Source organism: Daphnia carinata, chromosome 8 (assembly GCF_022539665.2).
Source record: "Daphnia carinata strain CSIRO-1 chromosome 8, CSIRO_AGI_Dcar_HiC_V3, whole genome shotgun sequence".
Lineage (NCBI taxonomy): Eukaryota > Metazoa > Arthropoda > Branchiopoda > Diplostraca > Daphniidae > Daphnia > Daphnia carinata.
Genome location: NC_081338.1, coordinates 5689954 through 5706853, shown reverse-complemented (window position 1 = coordinate 5706853; position 16900 = coordinate 5689954). Strand labels below are relative to the sequence as shown.

At 41.4% G+C, this 16900-nt stretch overlaps 3 protein-coding genes and 1 long non-coding RNA gene across 4 annotated transcripts; 2 read left to right on the top strand and 2 right to left on the bottom strand.

Moving 5' to 3' along the window:
- Positions 1 to 277: 277 nt before the first annotated feature.
- On the bottom strand, positions 278 to 3015 carry LOC130700114 (armadillo repeat-containing protein 8-like). The gene is made up of 11 exons (XM_057522122.2): positions 2889 to 3015; positions 2756 to 2829; positions 2567 to 2691; positions 2416 to 2505; positions 2156 to 2349; positions 1520 to 2095; positions 1276 to 1458; positions 1011 to 1220; positions 606 to 947; positions 371 to 537; positions 278 to 312 (listed from the first exon to the last, which is right to left on the bottom strand). Exons 1-11 carry the CDS (start codon positions 2913 to 2915, stop codon positions 282 to 284), a joined length of 2019 nt encoding a protein of 672 aa, XP_057378105.1. The 5' UTR covers positions 2916 to 3015; the 3' UTR covers positions 278 to 281.
- Positions 3016 to 3137: 122 nt separating this feature from the next.
- Positions 3138 to 4952, top strand: LOC130700138 (stathmin-1-A-like). Its single transcript, XM_057522157.2, has 8 exons — positions 3138 to 3267; positions 3427 to 3460; positions 3523 to 3572; positions 3629 to 3751; positions 3809 to 3985; positions 4053 to 4193; positions 4261 to 4401; positions 4457 to 4952. The coding sequence occupies exons 2-8, from the start codon at positions 3439 to 3441 to the stop codon at positions 4547 to 4549; spliced, it is 747 nt and encodes a 248-aa protein (XP_057378140.1). The 5' UTR covers positions 3138 to 3267; positions 3427 to 3438; the 3' UTR covers positions 4550 to 4952.
- On the bottom strand, positions 4950 to 6365 carry LOC130700160 (uncharacterized). The gene is made up of 5 exons (XR_009003654.2): positions 6156 to 6365; positions 6041 to 6076; positions 5828 to 5971; positions 5220 to 5267; positions 4950 to 5160 (listed from the first exon to the last, which is right to left on the bottom strand). It is a non-coding gene; the product is annotated as an uncharacterized LOC130700160 (long non-coding RNA).
- A 744-nt stretch (positions 6366 to 7109) lies between these two features.
- On the top strand, positions 7110 to 16813 carry LOC130700159 (CD109 antigen-like). Its single transcript, XM_057522183.2, has 19 exons — positions 7110 to 7415; positions 8479 to 8587; positions 8653 to 8845; positions 8907 to 9131; positions 9191 to 9600; positions 9670 to 9841; positions 9900 to 10306; positions 10372 to 10507; positions 10566 to 10709; positions 10785 to 10913; positions 11027 to 11081; positions 12652 to 12901; positions 13835 to 13952; positions 14023 to 14209; positions 14291 to 15600; positions 15669 to 15844; positions 15904 to 16063; positions 16130 to 16232; positions 16301 to 16813. Exons 2-19 carry the CDS (start codon positions 8523 to 8525, stop codon positions 16543 to 16545), a joined length of 4485 nt encoding a protein of 1494 aa, XP_057378166.1. The 5' UTR covers positions 7110 to 7415; positions 8479 to 8522; the 3' UTR covers positions 16546 to 16813.
- Positions 16814 to 16900: the final 87 nt, after the last annotated feature.

Genomic DNA, 16900 nt, shown 5'->3' with positions numbered 1-16900 from the left:
CCGAACGCAAGAGGAACGTAGTTTATCGATCAACGTTTTCAAGCTCCTCCTGCTCGCATACCAGAGACGTTGCTAATATACAAAGGGTATTACTCTTTGGCTTAATTGCTTCAATTTTTCTTTCCTTGCCAACCGATTATTTTTCAGATTAATAAGACAAATATATTATTAGAATTATTAATAATGATGATAAAGTATCTTATGAGACATAAACAGTTGCCGGCCGAGTATTTCCAAAAAAATGTAAAATTGACACAGATGATGGAGCATTTAATCCTTTCTTAGGAAAACTGTTGCAATGCCGCTTTGACCCTGGTGATGAAATAACAATTAAAATTTCAAAAAATAACCTTCATCTTATTTTATATACTTTTCAAACAGCGTGGCGTCATTGGTGCAGAGGAGTTTTTGCAAAATTCGATAGACACCGAGTTCTCGAAGACGAGCTTGACGTTCCCGGCAGCCACTGTCTTCATTCCACGCCAAATTGCCAATACAAAACGTGGCTGCCGTCTGCAGTTTGACGTTCGAATGCGACTGATTTCAACCAATTATTTTTAAATGAGCATCCCTTTTAAAGAAGAAAGGCTTTCAATAGTGCATACCATATAGTTGGTGAGTTTGCGTAGGACGTCTTCGTTGGACATGATGAACTCTTTGGCCGTCTCTCCGTCGGCGATGTTGGCCAAAATGCACAAAGCCTGCTCCTTGACGTCGGGACTGTGCTCACCTTCCAAAATCAAAATGACGGCCTGCATGATTTGCCGGCCGTGCTGGGCCATAATCAAGTCGATGTGCGGCTTCGTCGACAACAGATTCCTCAATAGGCCGAGCGTCTTCATAACGACGCCGACTTCGTGGTCGGACAAGAGCCGGAAGACTTGATCCGTGCCCAGCGACGACAAAATCTGGGTCTTGATCTTTTGCTCCGCCTGGAACGCCATATTCTGCAATTTTGGAAAAACCAAAAATGAATTCACAACATCTTCTTTTCTAGGAAAAATGTTTACCATCAAGGCCCAGATGCCGTTGAGTCTCAGAGCCGAATCTTCTCGTCGTGTTAAATTGCAGAGAAGTTCCACAGCGCCAGACTCGAGGATTGGCTCCTTAGACGGAGAGAATTCCAACAGCAAATTGCACAGAGTGGAGGAAGCCACGGCCAGGATATCTTCGTCGGCGTTTTGCAACAATTTCATGAGCGGTTTCCATACAGAATGATCCTGTTCAGCAATTTTTAACATCATTTTCTACACGTAAATGAGCGTAATGGTTTACCTGAAATGTTGTTCGAAGTTGCTGGACGGATCGAGAGAGTGAATGAAGACATCGGACAGCTGCCAACTGGACTCGGTGATCGCCGGATTCTGTCAATCCCGTCACGACGTGATCCATCAATTGATCCGTTTCGATGATCCTCTTACGGATATCTTCATCGTTGGCACCCAAAGACGCAAATGCCTGTTTAGAAAATTAAACCTGTTTCTTTAACTGACATTTAAATTTAAAATTTTGTCGTTACTCGAAGAGCGGCTTGTTTCAGATTTTGCACTTCCTTAGCGCTGGGTGCCTCGATGTCAACAGATTCAACTCCACCCAGTTGCACAGCCGGAATATCGCGGGATTTTGTCAAGAAAAGTGATAGATTTTGAATCAGATGGTCAGAAATGGAAGCTATTCGTTGCAGTTCCGTGTCCACTTCAATGAGGTAGGCCAACGTTTCAGCACCAAGGGCCTTCTCCGTCCGCCTGTTTTCCTTCCGACACATCCGAACAAGACAGGGAAGCGTCTTGTAAAGAATTTTGCCGTCATCAGCACTAATGGCTCCTGCCCGATGCAAGTAGGTCAAGCAGCGGGCGGCCACTAGCTGCATAGCTACCGGCCTGTCACGGGCCATTAGGGTCACAAGATGATCCGTTACAGATTTTCCGCCGAAACTAGAAACAGTCAACAAGGCAGAAACTCGTTGATTCTGATAGCAAAGGGACGCGATGGCATCCAATGCGGCTAGCTGGACGTCGCCTACAGGAGAGTTGAGCAAAGCAGCAAGGGCTGGCACGGCCCCGTTTGCGCAAAGGATCGCTTGGTGCTCGGCCGTCTACACAACAAAGAAGTTTATACTGTACATTTCAGAATCAAAATGAAACTGTCATATTACCTTGCAGGCGTTGGTAAAGATCGAGGTGACTGAAATTTGATTGCAAACTGATAGGGGCATAAGTTTCAGGAGTTGAGGCACCAGCCTTGGGTCTGCAAAGAGTAGGTCGGTCTTTGTGGCTTCATTCTGGAACAATTGTTGCAGTGCTCTAAGAGCAAATTCTATCACTTGTGGGTTGGTTGACGCGCACACATCTGTCGCAAATTTAATTATGACAACTGCCTCTACAGTATCATTGATACATAATAATAAAAAATTACTGTTTAACAGGAATGGAATGACTCCCGCAGCAGTTAGGGATTTGATGTGGTTTTCGTCTCCTCGTGCCAGGGATCCAATTACTGCTATCACTAAGAGCGCAAAACCTGGTTGACATGGGGGCAGTATTTTAGAAGATAGTGCAAAATTTACCTTCCAATTTGAGATCGTCACCACCAATGGGATCATCCAATAGTTGGATCAATCTGGGAGTGATGCCCTGTTGAATGATCATATTCTTCGCCTTATTTGATCCGATTATCATATTTTTGATATACCTATTTTTAAAAACAACTGTTGAATTAACTGAATCACTTCTTAGAATTGGAATGAAGCAGTTACATGACAGCATCAAGGCATTTTGCACTGTCTACATCATACAGGTTGTCAACGTAAGAATTACAGCTTTCCACGTCCTAATAATTTCAGAAAAATCAATAAAAATAACTAAGTACTCTAACAATGCAATTTTTACCATTAATGAATGAATTAGTTTAGTCATTTTTTTTGCAAAGGAAATGCGTCTCTGTTCGAAATGGCTCAAGCCGGTAGTCTGCTAGGCACCAATCTAATGTCTTAATTTCCCGCCAGATGTCAGAGATCTTGGTGAAAAAGGCGCCAATTTTGTTTTCATAAATGATCAGCTGGAGGGCAATTTTCCCGCCCGCATTGGGCGGATGGGAGGGGGCTAACATCCGCAGACGAGGGGGGTGGGGTGATGTAACGATAAATCGCCGTCGCCATATCAACCCCCCTCGATTTCGTTTCTACACCATTCGCCATTTCTCTTCCAAACGAGAACGTTGGTCCAGGATCTAAAGCAGACTTTTCCATTTTCCATTTGGTCTTAAAAGGTAACTATAAATATTCAACATTTAATTATCAGTTGATTCAAGTAGTCCATACATTTTTTATGTGTTGAATACCGTGTCTTTGTTTGAACTTTGCAACTGACGGGTACCACGCCTTTGTCTATTGCTAATCCCCTTTGATTTGAAAATTCGTTTTTTCAGTTGTCTACTATAATGTCTGCAGTTGATCAAGAAGGTAGAGTCATATTGTTTTGTATGTTTAGTGGTGAGTTATGCATTGCTTGATTTCATTTATAGTTGCTGCTATCCGTGGAGAGGAGAAGTCCAAGGGAGGATTGAGTTATGAGGTAAATTTTTATCCAGCTTTCACTGAAACCATTCTTCATGCCTCATTGTCAACTAGGTTATTTTGGCAGAGCCAGTAAGCGATCGCCCACCTTCACCTCCAGTCTCCACACCCACTCGCCCTCAGCCTTCAGAGGAAGAGATTGAAAGGAAGCTTTTGGCAGCCAAGGAGCGCCGTGAGGTATGCATGAATGCTTTCTGCTCATTGCTATATGTATGGACTGTTATCATTTTCTAGGCCAATCGGTCCATCAATGATGTGGATGAGAAAATTAGCAAAGCTGTAGAAAAAAGACAAGAACTCGTCTCAACCTTTGTTACCAAGACAAAGGAGAATCTAGATGCCAAAATGGAGGAATCACAGGAGAAGAGGGAGGCGCATTTATCATCATTGAAAACTAAACTGAAGGAACACGTATGTCGGTTATTGTTTCTCGCAATGTGGCTTTATTAATTATTTCTGCATTTGCGTTTCTTTCCAGTTGGAACGCGTGGAAACGGTCAGACTGACAAATGAAACAAAGCTTCAGGAAATCCGGCAACAAATTGATGAAAAGCTTAAGTCAGCTGATGAGAAACGTGACGAGATAATCAAGCAACTTCAAGAAAAGCTTCGCCTACACGTAACACCTTATTTCACATCTTAATAGTTTGACACTAATGGGATCTTGCCATATTTTCCCTCTGTAGGAAGAGCATATCAAAACGGTGAAGCAGAGTAGTGAAGAGAAAACAAAAGCAATGGAGGAACAGATCCATTCCAAAATACAGCTGGCGGCCGAAAAGCGTGATGAGATTGAAAAGGAAATGTTAGAGAAACTGAAAGAGCAGGTAACTCACATTATAATAACTTTGAGAGACACCGAAATAATTGTCGAGTTTCCAGGAGCGCCGTGGTGAATTGGCCCGTCAGAAAAAAGAGAATCGTCTTTCTGGTGGAGGTCAATGTGAAGAGGGAGAAACAGCCTCTTCCGGCTAAATGAAGAAGTGATAGCTGATATCCCCAACTATTTTTGCTTCTCTATTGAACTATTCTTTTGTTTCGTACGTTTCTTGCCATTGGGGTTTGAGAGTGGGAAAAATCCTACACGAGTCCATTAAAGAGCTTTTTTTTCATTGTATTTTAACGTTTCTTATACGTTAAAATAGCAGCTACAAGCGCACAACAGGCTCTTTCATTTTTTGTTTGCCTATTCTGTACGTTGATCTGTCGTTTTCCCAGGCCCATTCCATTATTTCGCCTTTCTGAAATCGAAAGAATTCAGCATCTATTTTAACGTAGTCCATTTTGCTCAAGTTGGTTACTTATTGCATTCCATTTCGGCACGCTACTCAAAATTATCAATTCGCCAACGTTATTTAATAAAGGTATCATTGCATTATTTTATGCTTGTTGTATTGCTATGCTGATAAGTGAACATGAAGCAAAAATAATAATAAATGTGGTGGAAGCTTCAGTAAATCATGGAGAGCCGTTATAAGTAACCGAAAATTTGGATAAAAATTTCTTGCCGTGGTTAAACAATTTTCCCCACCATTGACGTTCCACTAAATCGTTAAGATCCATGGATGGGTTACCACTTTCACTTACTGTGATGGTAAACAAAAGTTATTATAGTATTCATTATGGATTTAGCTATAGCAATTACAGAACGATTCGTCGCCTTCGATAACATCTATTGGATTTGTCAAGACTCCTGCAAGAAAATGGTAAAAGTCATCGATAAATTATGATTGTATAAAATGAGGCTAGTTTCAACCTGTAAAGAATAGGAGGGCGATGGTTAAAAAGAGAAGCCAACAGAGATTGTTTCTAAATGACATTTTTCGTGATGTTTTAACACTGACTAGTTTCAAACGAGACTACTTTGAATGTGCTGGGAATGGAATTTAATGCTAACTAAATATTGGGTTGGGTGCAGGATATAGCATTAATGGTTTTCCGTTAAAAAAAATATCTGAAACAACGGAAATTCTGGTGTGTGATAGACCGAAATTTGCATTCGGGTATGTTTTTTTGGGGGGTTTTCTTTTTAGATATGATGGAGAACCACAAAAAGTCAAGACATGCAACTAAAAAAGGATGTGGCAACTGAAATGACTTTGATATAGTTTTCTATATTATTGTTATCGAATATTCTTACTAGTTTGGCGGTTTTGATACAAAATTTACTTTTTAACCGTTCATGTTGCAGCCTGACAGTTTGGGTTCTTCTGATTAACAACGAGTATATGCTCGAAAAAATTCGTTTCTTACTTGCTTTGGTATTTAGAAATTCGTTGGAAATGAGATCGGCTCGTCCAGTAAACAATTAACCAAAAAATCCTGACAAAAAATTCCGAATGTGTTTGAAGAAACGCACCTCTCGTACGTAATCGGTTGTGTCACCTATTTCGTTCACTGTTTTGGGGAAAAGCAAATAGTTAATGAATTTCGTAGTTGCTACAAAGATTATGTTATTTAATTTACGTGATTCGCTTTTGGATAAACCCAGCAACGGATTTCCTGCAACATTTGCAAATTGTTTGATTTTCTTAAATGTAAAACTTGTTCAAATTCAACAGCAGAGGTATTATGTAGTTACCCATCGCGAAACCTGCGATGATGGCTAAGAGAGCGATATTCAGAAAAAAATAGCTGATTTGCTTGAATGCCATGATTATATCGCGCACGTCGTTTAGGTAAAGCAGCCTAAATACAACTGATTACATTTCTCATTATGCTGGTGAATAACGAGGAAGCTGTGGTTGATAGGGCGCCATTATGCCACGTTTTTTCCCCTCCAATGCCTCCGCCATTTTGTGGCTTACAACGCCAAAGAAGGCAACATATTTTTAAGCGGACGCCAAAGTGTGAGTAAGATTGAGATCAACCGGATGGGTATTTCTAACTTTCCCGGATATGGAAGCTGCTTGACTTTTGCCTAGTCTCCATCAGATACTTCACGGATGTTGCAGTTCTACTCCTGTTACGACTTTCTCTATTCATCGTTGCGATGACCTATTGGCTTCTTTGAACGAAACTGCCTGTCAGGTTAGTCAAGTGTACAACTAATAATTTGTTTTTTTTCTCTGCTAATTTTTCGTTGTTTTGTACAGAAATGTTCTGAACGTTTGGACAGAAACTTTTACTTAAGCTGTTTATCTTTGAAAATGGACAAATTGAGATGTTCTGGAAATTCTGGAAAAAAATTGAGAAAATCTGAAATTTATTTCGTTCGCTAGATGGCTCTACCACCCTGAAACGCAAAAAAGGCAAATAAATTTGCATAAATGGATAAACAGGGGTATTGTCCAATTACATTGCCAAATATGCTAAATCTGCTAAACATTGTGAGTGGTAATGATATTCTTTAAATTCTTTATTCAATGGCGGATATATCGAAACATTTGCCAATCGTGTTTGCTCTGAAACTTCAGGTGAAATTTGTTGCGAAAGAGACATCTGCCATCTCTCTACAACGCCAAAACGAGGGAAAAAGGCCTGCCCACGCGCGCCATCTATAAACCTGCCCTGTTAATAGTGCCAGTCGCATCGTCTTTGCAGATAGCCCACAGGTGAAATTTTTCATTACTTTAGTTCAGAGTAGCAAGCCACGCGAAGGTATTCAGTCTTGTTCCTGCCGGCAAAGTGAACACACACGGGGCTTTGTGAAGAAAAGAATCCATTTTGGTGATTCAGCAAAAACGAAAAGAGGAGTGCTGGCCTGTGCAAAATACGTTTCGTGGTGTGTCGTGTCGAAATTTTAGTTCGTTTCTTCTATTTGTTGTTTGCACATTCGCCAATTTGTGCAACCATTTTATTTTTGGTCAGTGTGCTTGTGTTTTCTGTATTCTTGGCACGGGTAAGTCATTTTTAACCAAAATGAATTAGCAGTTTTTAAACGTGATATAAAATATGTTGTCTGTATAGACAAGTTGACCTTGACAAAGAGAAAATTTTGATAATTTTGGTATCTTTTGTGTGTGTATGTGTGAACGACTCTTTGGGCTCTTGTACAAAGGCCCGGGGCCACCTGTGTGTGAGTAGATGATGTACCCACAAATTCCCCTTTTCCACCTGCTACTATCCCAACAGGTTGTTGTGCTACCCTTTTGTAAAAAGTCCAAACACAACAACAGAAAAAAAAGAAGAGGAGAAAGGATTTCCTGCATGCAAATTTTATTTTTGGGGTGGGGTGGGGAAGGGCTGTTTTTTTTTTTTTCAAAACGAACTGTATTATAGCCCTTTATATATGTGTGACTGAATTAGGTTGTCGTAAGACCCCCCCCCCCCCCCGGAAGTCAGGAAGAAAAAAGCCGTTTCTTTTGCTACCTCCTCAAACCCACAGTCATACCTAATAATAATTTAAAAGAATCAGGAAAAGAAAAAAAAGAAACCGCTAGTTTGGCCCTTTTTCCTTTCTCTTTAGATCATTGTAATTCGACGTCATTGTTTAGCTTGGTCATCTGGTGTAAGGATAAATATTTCCAACATACTCCCTTCCTCTAGGCACCTTGTCAGCAGCTGCCCAAGTCGATTGGGAAAAACGGCGAAACCAAGTTTGGCATTAGCCAACCAAAGAAAAAAAGAGAGAGAAAGCCGAGGCCAGCTTCCTTTTTTCTTTTGGTTGTGTATCGTTTCCAATTGCATCAGGGCATGTGCTGAAAAGCTTAAGTGATCAAAGTATCTTTTCTCTTTTGAAACTAGAAAAAAAAAGTTGTATTCCAGTTTCATATTTGCACTTTGGAACTAAACTGTGTGTGTGTGTTCATTGTGTGACGTCATCTGTTAAAGGATGCGGGTGGCGTTGTAAAAACAAAAAAGGTGTCAAGCGGAAGTGAAATTTCTTATTCTCCTCAACGTTTACCTTCACGCCCAATGTTTTCAATAATTTTTTTCTTCTTCATCTTTTAATGACGTAATAGGTCGGAAAAGGCTCCCACTCGGTGCCTGGTGGTGTGACGTCATCATGGTACTCAGACTTGTGTTGGCGGTTGTTTGTTGTTGTTCGCTGACATACGCTCAGAATGAAGGGTAACTTTTGAATTCAGTTTAACTATATTAATTTCTTTATTCTAATTTTTGTTCTGTGGTTTTAGGACGTATACTATCGTGGCTCCAAAAGTATTGCGACCGAGTTTGGACTATCACGTGTCCATCAGTTTACATGGCGGGGCAGCATTGACCAATTTGGTTGTGGCCATCGAAGGACAACAAGACGGTGGTGGACTTGTACGAAACGCCCAAAGCGCCACAGTTGAACCCAATTCCACCCAAGTCATCAAGTTTCAGGTACACTCCACCCATTTTCTTTTTAGACATTTTGATTACTGACCTCCCTCCAATTCCACAGATTGGCGAACTGGGACCTGGCAAATATAATTTGACGGCCCGCGGATCGGGTGGTTTGAATTTCGTCAACACGACAGAGTTGGATTACGCGGAAAAGAGCCATTCGGTCTTCATCCAAACGGACAAGGCCATCTACAAACCTGGGCATATGGTCCAATTTCGCGTCATCGTCGTTAATCCGCAACTGAAACCATCTGTCGTCGGTTCGCTGGACGTCTTTATGACGGTAATCTTTCTATATTTAATTATAAATTTGAACCGTTGACAAATGTAAAATTCAAACAGGACGGGAAAGGCAACCGAGTCAAGCAATGGAACCGGGTTTTCACCAAACAGGGCGTCTTTGCTTCCGAACTTCAGTTATCCGATCAACCTGTTTTGGGCGACTGGAACATTACGGCTGTCGTCTCTGGCCAAAGTTTCTCCAAACATTTCCAAGTGGCCGAATATGTTTTGCCAAAATTCGAAGTCACCATCGATCTGCCAACTTACCTCACTTTTAACGAATCCAAAATGGTGGCAACCATCAAAGCCAAGTACACGTACGGGAAACCCGTCAAGGGCAACGTGACAATCGCTGCCTACCCGCAATATCGGGTCTCTTATATTCAACCGTTTTTCACTGAACCGGTTCGCAAAACGGTTCAGATTGATGGGAAAGTTGATGTTGATTTCAATCTCTTTAAAGAGCTCAAGTAAGTTTATTCTTTTTTTTTTTTTTCTTTTTGTATTTGATCTTGATGGAAATTTTTAATTTGATTTAGGCTAGTGGATGATTTTGAACGAGATATCCGGTTTGATGTGACTGTTATCGAAGGACTGACGGAACGTAAACAAAACACGAGCTCTTTATTGACGCTGTATAAATACAAGTACAAAATGGAATTGATCAAGACGTCCGACAGTTTCAAGCCTGGCCTTAAATACACGGCCTTTGTAAGTCTTTTCATTTTTACTTTTTGATACTGAAATTAATAAAAAATTCCATTATTAGTTGAAGCTGGCCTATCAGGACAACACGCCGATCCAAGACGCCAACGGCGTGGTGATTGTGAAACACGGCTTTTCACACAATCAAGATGAATACAATCGGACCGAGTATCCCGTCCCGCGTAACGGCATTCTCGAGCTCAACTTTTATCCACCTGTCGACGAGAATGTCTACACTCTTGGCATTGAGGCGCAATATCAAGATTTAGTCGAGTGGTTTTCGACCATCAATCGTGCCCAGTCTCCGAGCAATTCGTTTATCCAAGCCATCTTGACGACGGAGAATCCCAAAGTAAACGAAGAAATTGCCATCGAGGTCAACTCTACAGCGCCACTCGATTCCTACACTTACGAGGTGATGGGTCGTGGCAATTTGATTGTCGCTCGTACCGTACAAGCCGGAAATCAAAGGTTTTCAGTTGTTTTGTTTTTTTGTTTATCCATTTGAATTAATAACATTCTTTTGTTTGCAATAGGTCGCACACTTTCCGGTTCCAAGCGACGGCCGCTATGGCTCCTGTGGCCCGTGTTGTCGTCTATTACGTACGACCCGACGGCGAAGTTGTGGCCGACGCTCTCAACTTTGACGTCGAAGGAACTTTTCAGAATTTTGTACGTGACTTATTTTGTTATTGGAACGTTATAAAAAATTAATTGAATTATTTCTCAGGTGGAAATTCAAGTTGCTCCGGACTCTGTTGAACCGGGCAAAGCCGTCGACATTGTGGTCAAAGCAAAACCGAATTCATATGTTGGCGTCCTCGGCGTCGATCAGAGCGTTTTGCTTTTAAAGACGGGCAACGACATTTCTCGGGTATGTCTCCTTTTTTTTTTTTTTTTTTTTTATAAATGAAAGTGCAGATGCACAATAAAATTTGTTATTTTCCAGCAAGATGTTTTGGATGAAGTGAAATCGTATGATTCAACCCGGCGGCCTGATTTTACGTCGTGGCTTCCAGAAGTTGGAGGACGTTCATTTTGGTGGCCTTCGTCGGCAACAGCCGGTGAAGTTTTCAGCGTAATTATTTCTTTTTTTTTTTTTTTTTTTATTCATTGCGTTAGTGAATGACTCATTCACCGTTATACGTTGCACCCTTCAATATTTACAATCCTCTTTATTTCGTTTGGCAGAATTCCGGCACTGTGGTTTTGACCAATGGATACGTCCAGGAGAGCATGCCGTTCGGTGAGTGACCTCTGCATATTTTTTTTTTTCTATTTTTTTTTTTTTAAGGTAAAAATTGCTGCAGGGGTTTGGTTGCTTTACATACATTTAAATAGTGTTAAGAAATAATATTGCCATGAAAGGGTACGAATCTGAAAGAGGGACAGGAGACGGTGAGGTAAGTGATTGTCAAGAAATCCGATAGTTTACAAACAACAGCTAGGAATCAAACTCGCTGTAAAGCCATGTTCTGTTGCACTTGATAATCCTCCTTCGCCACCAGCTGTCTATGATTATTGACTAAAACAAAGAAATTGAATCATTGTTTGCTAACGGTAAATCTTGCACTTTTTGTTACCTTCTTCTAACTTCGCTTCTCTTGGTGTTCAGCCATGCCTTTACTTCTGGCTTCGTCCAAAAATATCACGGTGACGGTAGCGCGTAGCAGAGGTGAATCCAGCATCGCATCCGTACTGGCCTTTCGTCAACATTTTCCAGAGACTTTCCTATGGCTTCATCTCACCGACTTGGGGTACTCACATTTCTTTAGTGGTTTGGCCTTATTTATTTCTCTTATTCTCAACATCTTTACACTATCTTTATGTGTCAAAGTAAATAATGGTGGTAACCGGATGCTTTCTCTCACGTTAGAAAGTCACAAACATCTCGAGTGAAAGTTGAAGGGCGTTTTACTTTGACACAAACAATAACATTTCCATCTCTATTCTGCAATTCACTCACCGGCTACATTAAAAAAAAAAAAAAAAGCTATTTAACTTTAACGTGCTGCAAAGTAGATAGTCTCTAAATTGAAATTTAACCATACCTTTTCAAAGTTTATTACCGCGCTGCCTACGACAACAGCCTCTTGTTCGCTGATCCACCCGATGTCCCCGAATCGTCTTCTCGCGTTCGCCATCACTTTCCCGACACTTGGTTATGGCTTAACAAGATGACACAGTTAGCTGCATTTTATTTTTTAATCTTTGATTAGTTTTAGATTTAGAGTTCGAGCGATGAGTGGCTTTCTTGGGATGATAGGAGGATTGGCTTTTGTGTTTACGATGACATTTAGTTGTGACGTAGTTTTTCAAATTTAGAGACGAAAGACGTTCTTAATATCTTCTTCCTTCAGCAGTGACGTACCGCGCAAACGATCAAGTTCGCGCCTTACCCGTAACTCCAGTTAATAATCAAGTGGACGATGCTGATGACGAGTCTTTGGGGCTACCTAATTCCATTCGGACGAGAACGCGGTTCCCCGAGACGTGGCTTTGGGAGAATTTACTAGTCAATGGGTTCTTTCACCATTCTTTTCTCTCTTTTTCTTCTTTCCGGCCTAACCTTTGGGTGAGGTGAAAGGCAAAACAACTTTTCCAATCGTGTGGTGGAGGAACTAACAGCTTTTGTTTTCACGTGTGCGAAACGAGTTCTCTTACTTCTGCTATCTTTTCTATCGTCGTTCCTTGAAAATGGAACTATGTTTAGTAATGCCGATTTCAAACGCCGTTTCATGCTTAGTAAATGTAGGGAAAAATTTTTTTTTTTTTTTTTTTAAACAATCGAATTAAAATCTAAAAAAAATAAAAAGGAAGCGAACGAACAACGTTGAGACCGAAAGCGGTCAACCGGCCGACGAACCGGCCGATTCCTGCTCGCGGTTCGGCAAACGCAGTGGCCGTCGACAAAGGACCGGCTTTCACTTTGCCAACTCTGATCCGTCCCCCGCTAGCTGGACCTTATGCCTTCTCTCGTATCCCAACTCCAGCCGATGACAATCCCAAAATCTTTTTACTACGCGATCCGCCCCCGACGTGGATCTTTCAATCCGTCGACACCGGGTACACGTCATCAAAGATAATCCGAATTTACGGATTTTTTCTTGTTTTAATATCGGCATAATTTCTACGCCTTTTCCCCCATCTAAAACGGTCGTCTGTAAGAGCAACACTGTCGTATGTTGTCATTTGTTGTTGGCTAATCCACTTATATCAGTTTTTTTTTTTCTAACGAGTATAGCCTAATAACATTTAATATTCGTAGTGTGCGGGGATCGTTATTCGTCGTTAGCTTCTTCCCTTTTCTGTCCATCTTTCTCTCGCCTCTTCTGCTAGTATTTTTCATGTTTCATTAGTTGATCTCTTAAACTGATTTGCCAAGGCATTTGGATCCGATATTTCTTTATTTTTATTGATATAAAAATTGATTTTTCTTCGGGGGGGGGGGGGGGCAAGTGAAATGAAAAAGAAAATGTTGTTTGGTCACAAAGTAGACAATTTCTTGTTTGACATTTGTTTCTTGATTTTGAAATTGATTAGTGACGTGGCGTAGTTTGGACTCGATAGCTCTTGAAAGCGGTACCAATTTCAAATCGGTGGCCGTCGACGACGACGCCGACACTTCGTCTGCGACCAACATTCGCGTCCGCCGCCTTTTCCCCGAAGTCTGGCTCTTTAACTCCACCACTGCGGGGTTGGTTTTTCTGCTTCAACTCTTTTTTTTTGGTTTTTTTTTTTGTTTTTCTTACCTTGACACGTTTCTTTTTGATGCGTTTATTAACTGGAGACTCACCCACAAAAATAAGACATGAATGAACGTGTTTTTCAATTGAAAAATGGTTCATTCGTGTCTTCAGAGACGACCCGATTTATCTCCCAACTAATTTGGCGCTTTGCTTATGAATTGAGACGCTACTGTTTTAACCCTCTTTCCTTATTTTGACCATTAAAAGAAATAATACTAATTAATTTTATATGATAAAAACAAAAAAAAAGGACGGACGGAACTGCCCGTTTTGTCAAAGAAGCTCCTGATACAATCACATCTTGGGTGATTACTGCCTTTTCTTTGGATACGTTTCACGGTCTCGGCGTCATTGAACAACCTGCCAAAGTAATTTATTCGTCCCTTTTCGCTCTTTGATTTTTTTTTTTTTTTTATTTAATTTATTTCTCAATTGCAGATGCAAGTGTTTCGTCCATTCTTTATTCAATTGAATTTGCCTTACTCTGTGATACGTGGGGAAGTCGTCGCCATACAGGCCGTTGTCTTTAATTACATGAACAAGGAGATTACGGCCGAATTGACTTTTGAGAACATTGGCGATTTCCAGTTTGTCGATAACGGCGTGGAAGACAATGAAATTTCAAGTAAAATTCAATTAAAAAATAATTATTTTAAAAAATCATTAATTATTATTAAAAAAAAACAAAAACAAAAAAAACAAACAGGCGAAACCATCTTCCGCAAAAAATCGGTCCGAATTCCAGCTCAAGACGGCACGCCCGTTTCTTTCCTCATCCGTCCGACTACATTAGGCAACATCGATCTTCGCTTGACTGCCAAAGCGACAACAGCCGGTGATGCCATCGTCAAGAAACTGCTCGTCAAAGCGGAAGGAGAAACCATTTACCGCAACAAGGCCTATTTATTAGACCTGCGTTCCAGCCGATCGTACACCAACAACGTCACAGTCACCATTCCGTTCAACGCCGTGCCCGGCTCGCAGTCTGTCGAACTGTCCGCCATCGCTGATATTATGGGACCGAGCATCAACAATTTGAACGCGTTGCTGCGCATGCCGTTTGGATGCGGAGAACAGAATATGCTTCTCTTTGTGCCCAACATTGTCGTCACCGAGTACCTGAAGAATACCGGCCAGTTGACGGATGCCATCAGCTCGAAAGCTTTGGGATTCATGGAGACTGGATACCAAAAAGAATTGACGTACAAACGCGATGACGGCTCGTTCAGCGCCTTTGGCAAAAGCGACGCTTCCGGCAGCACGTGGTTGACTGCTTTTGTAGCTCGATCATTCCGTCAAGCTCAACCTTACATCACCATTGAAGACCACGTCATCGATGACGCTCTGCAGTGGTTGTCAGCCAACCAAGCTGTCAACGGCTCTTTCCCGGAAGTTGGCAAAGTTTCCCATACTGATATGCAGGGCGGAGCAGGCAAAGGTGTTCCTCTAACGGCTTACGTCCTTTTAGCTTTCCTCGAAAATAAAGCCGGCCTTCGGTACGGACCCAGTATGCAGAAAGCGGCCGATTTCCTCGTCAAAGAATTGCCATCCATCACCGACCCGTACGCCATGGCCTTGGTGACGTACGCTCTTCATTTGGCCGAAGTGCCATCGATGGATGCGGCGTTTGACATGCTGCAGGCCAAGGCTAATAATACGGAAGAAGAGTTCCGCTCCTGGTCGAAACCGAGAACAGAAAAGGACAAATCCAATCCTTGGTCTTCTCTGACGACGTCCGTCGATGTCGAGATGACGGCCTATGCTTTGCTATCGTACCTTCAACGAGGTCTTGTGACGGAGGCTCTGCCCATCATGCGGTGGATGGTTGCCCAGCGAAACTCGAACGGCGGCTTTTCGTCGACCCAGGACACGGTGATTGGACTCTACGCGCTCGCCAAGCTGGCCGAGAAGATTACGGTGCCCAATACCAACATTAACGTCAAGATCAAACACGACACTGGTGCTGAAACCTTTTCTCTTAGCCGAGAAAACGCCATGATTCTTCAAAAGTTCAAGGTAAAAAAAACATTACAGTTAGCTCTTTAAGTTTAAAAGTAAATGTATTTTCCTTTTTTGTTTAACAGTTACCCCCAAAGACCACCCAAGTGGAAATATCAGCTGTTGGGAGTGGTTTCGCCATCATTCAAGTGTCCACTTCATACAATCTGAACGTAACCGGAGAATGGCCGCTATTCACTTTAGATCCGCAGCTATTCAAAAACGCTAATCAAAACCGCATGCAATTAACAATCTGCTCCAGGTAACATCGTCTCTATTGTATATATTTAATCTCGTTTTTTAATCTGGCTTTGTTCGTAGCTTTGTCGGTGAGGAAAGCAACATGGCTGTTATGGAAATCAGCCTTCCTTCTGGTTACGTCATGGATGAGGATTCACTCCCAAGTCTCAGGGCTATTAAAGATGTCAAAAAAGTAGAAACAAAAGAAGGTGGCACAGGAATTTCTCTGTACTTTGACAAGGTAAGCCATTCGTTTTTCATTTATTTTTTTCCGGCTTCAGGATCATTTCTTTTCTCGTATTTTTAGATGACGAGAAATACGGTCTGCCCAACTGTTCAGGCGTATCGCGTCTTCAAAGTGGCAGAGCAGCGTAAAGTACCCGTCGTTATGTACGATTATTACGACAGCTGTAAGTTTCATTTAAATCTTCCCTTTTTTAAATTAATTTTAACTGGACTTTTTTCCCTGTGGAAACAGCTCGTCGTGCTCGCGTGTTTTACGAACCAGTTGCAGCCAATGTTTGCGATATTTGCCAGTCAAACGACTGTAAAAACCAATGCTCCACATACCCCGGTTGGAGTGGCGACGAGGATGGATCGAAAGGATGGGGAACGCTGGACGGCCGAACTAACAGCCGCACAACTGGTGGCCAGCAGTCATTGATTCCGACTCTACTATGCATTGTTCTGTCGGGTCTCACAAGTGCTTTACTCTTAATTTAATCTTTTTTTTTTTTTTTTTTGATCAAACCTCTCTCATTTAATCTTTAAAATTTTTCACTGTTTCTTTTTTTTTGTTTTTAAAATAACTTGATCCCTCCTCATTTTAATGTGCTGATTTTTCGTCAAGGCTGTACACTATTGATTTTCCATCCAGTTTTATAGCAAAGAGAAACAAGTATAGGTGTTTTATTCCGCGTTTGCCTCGTTTCGCTTCCCGGAATGTAAAAATGATTAATACACGTGATCTGAGTTGAATGCTCGATTACCTAATTTTGAATTTTTTTTTACAATGAATGAATACGTTTTACTAATGTTATGTCATTTACTATGTTAAAGACGGAACCCGTTTTACCAT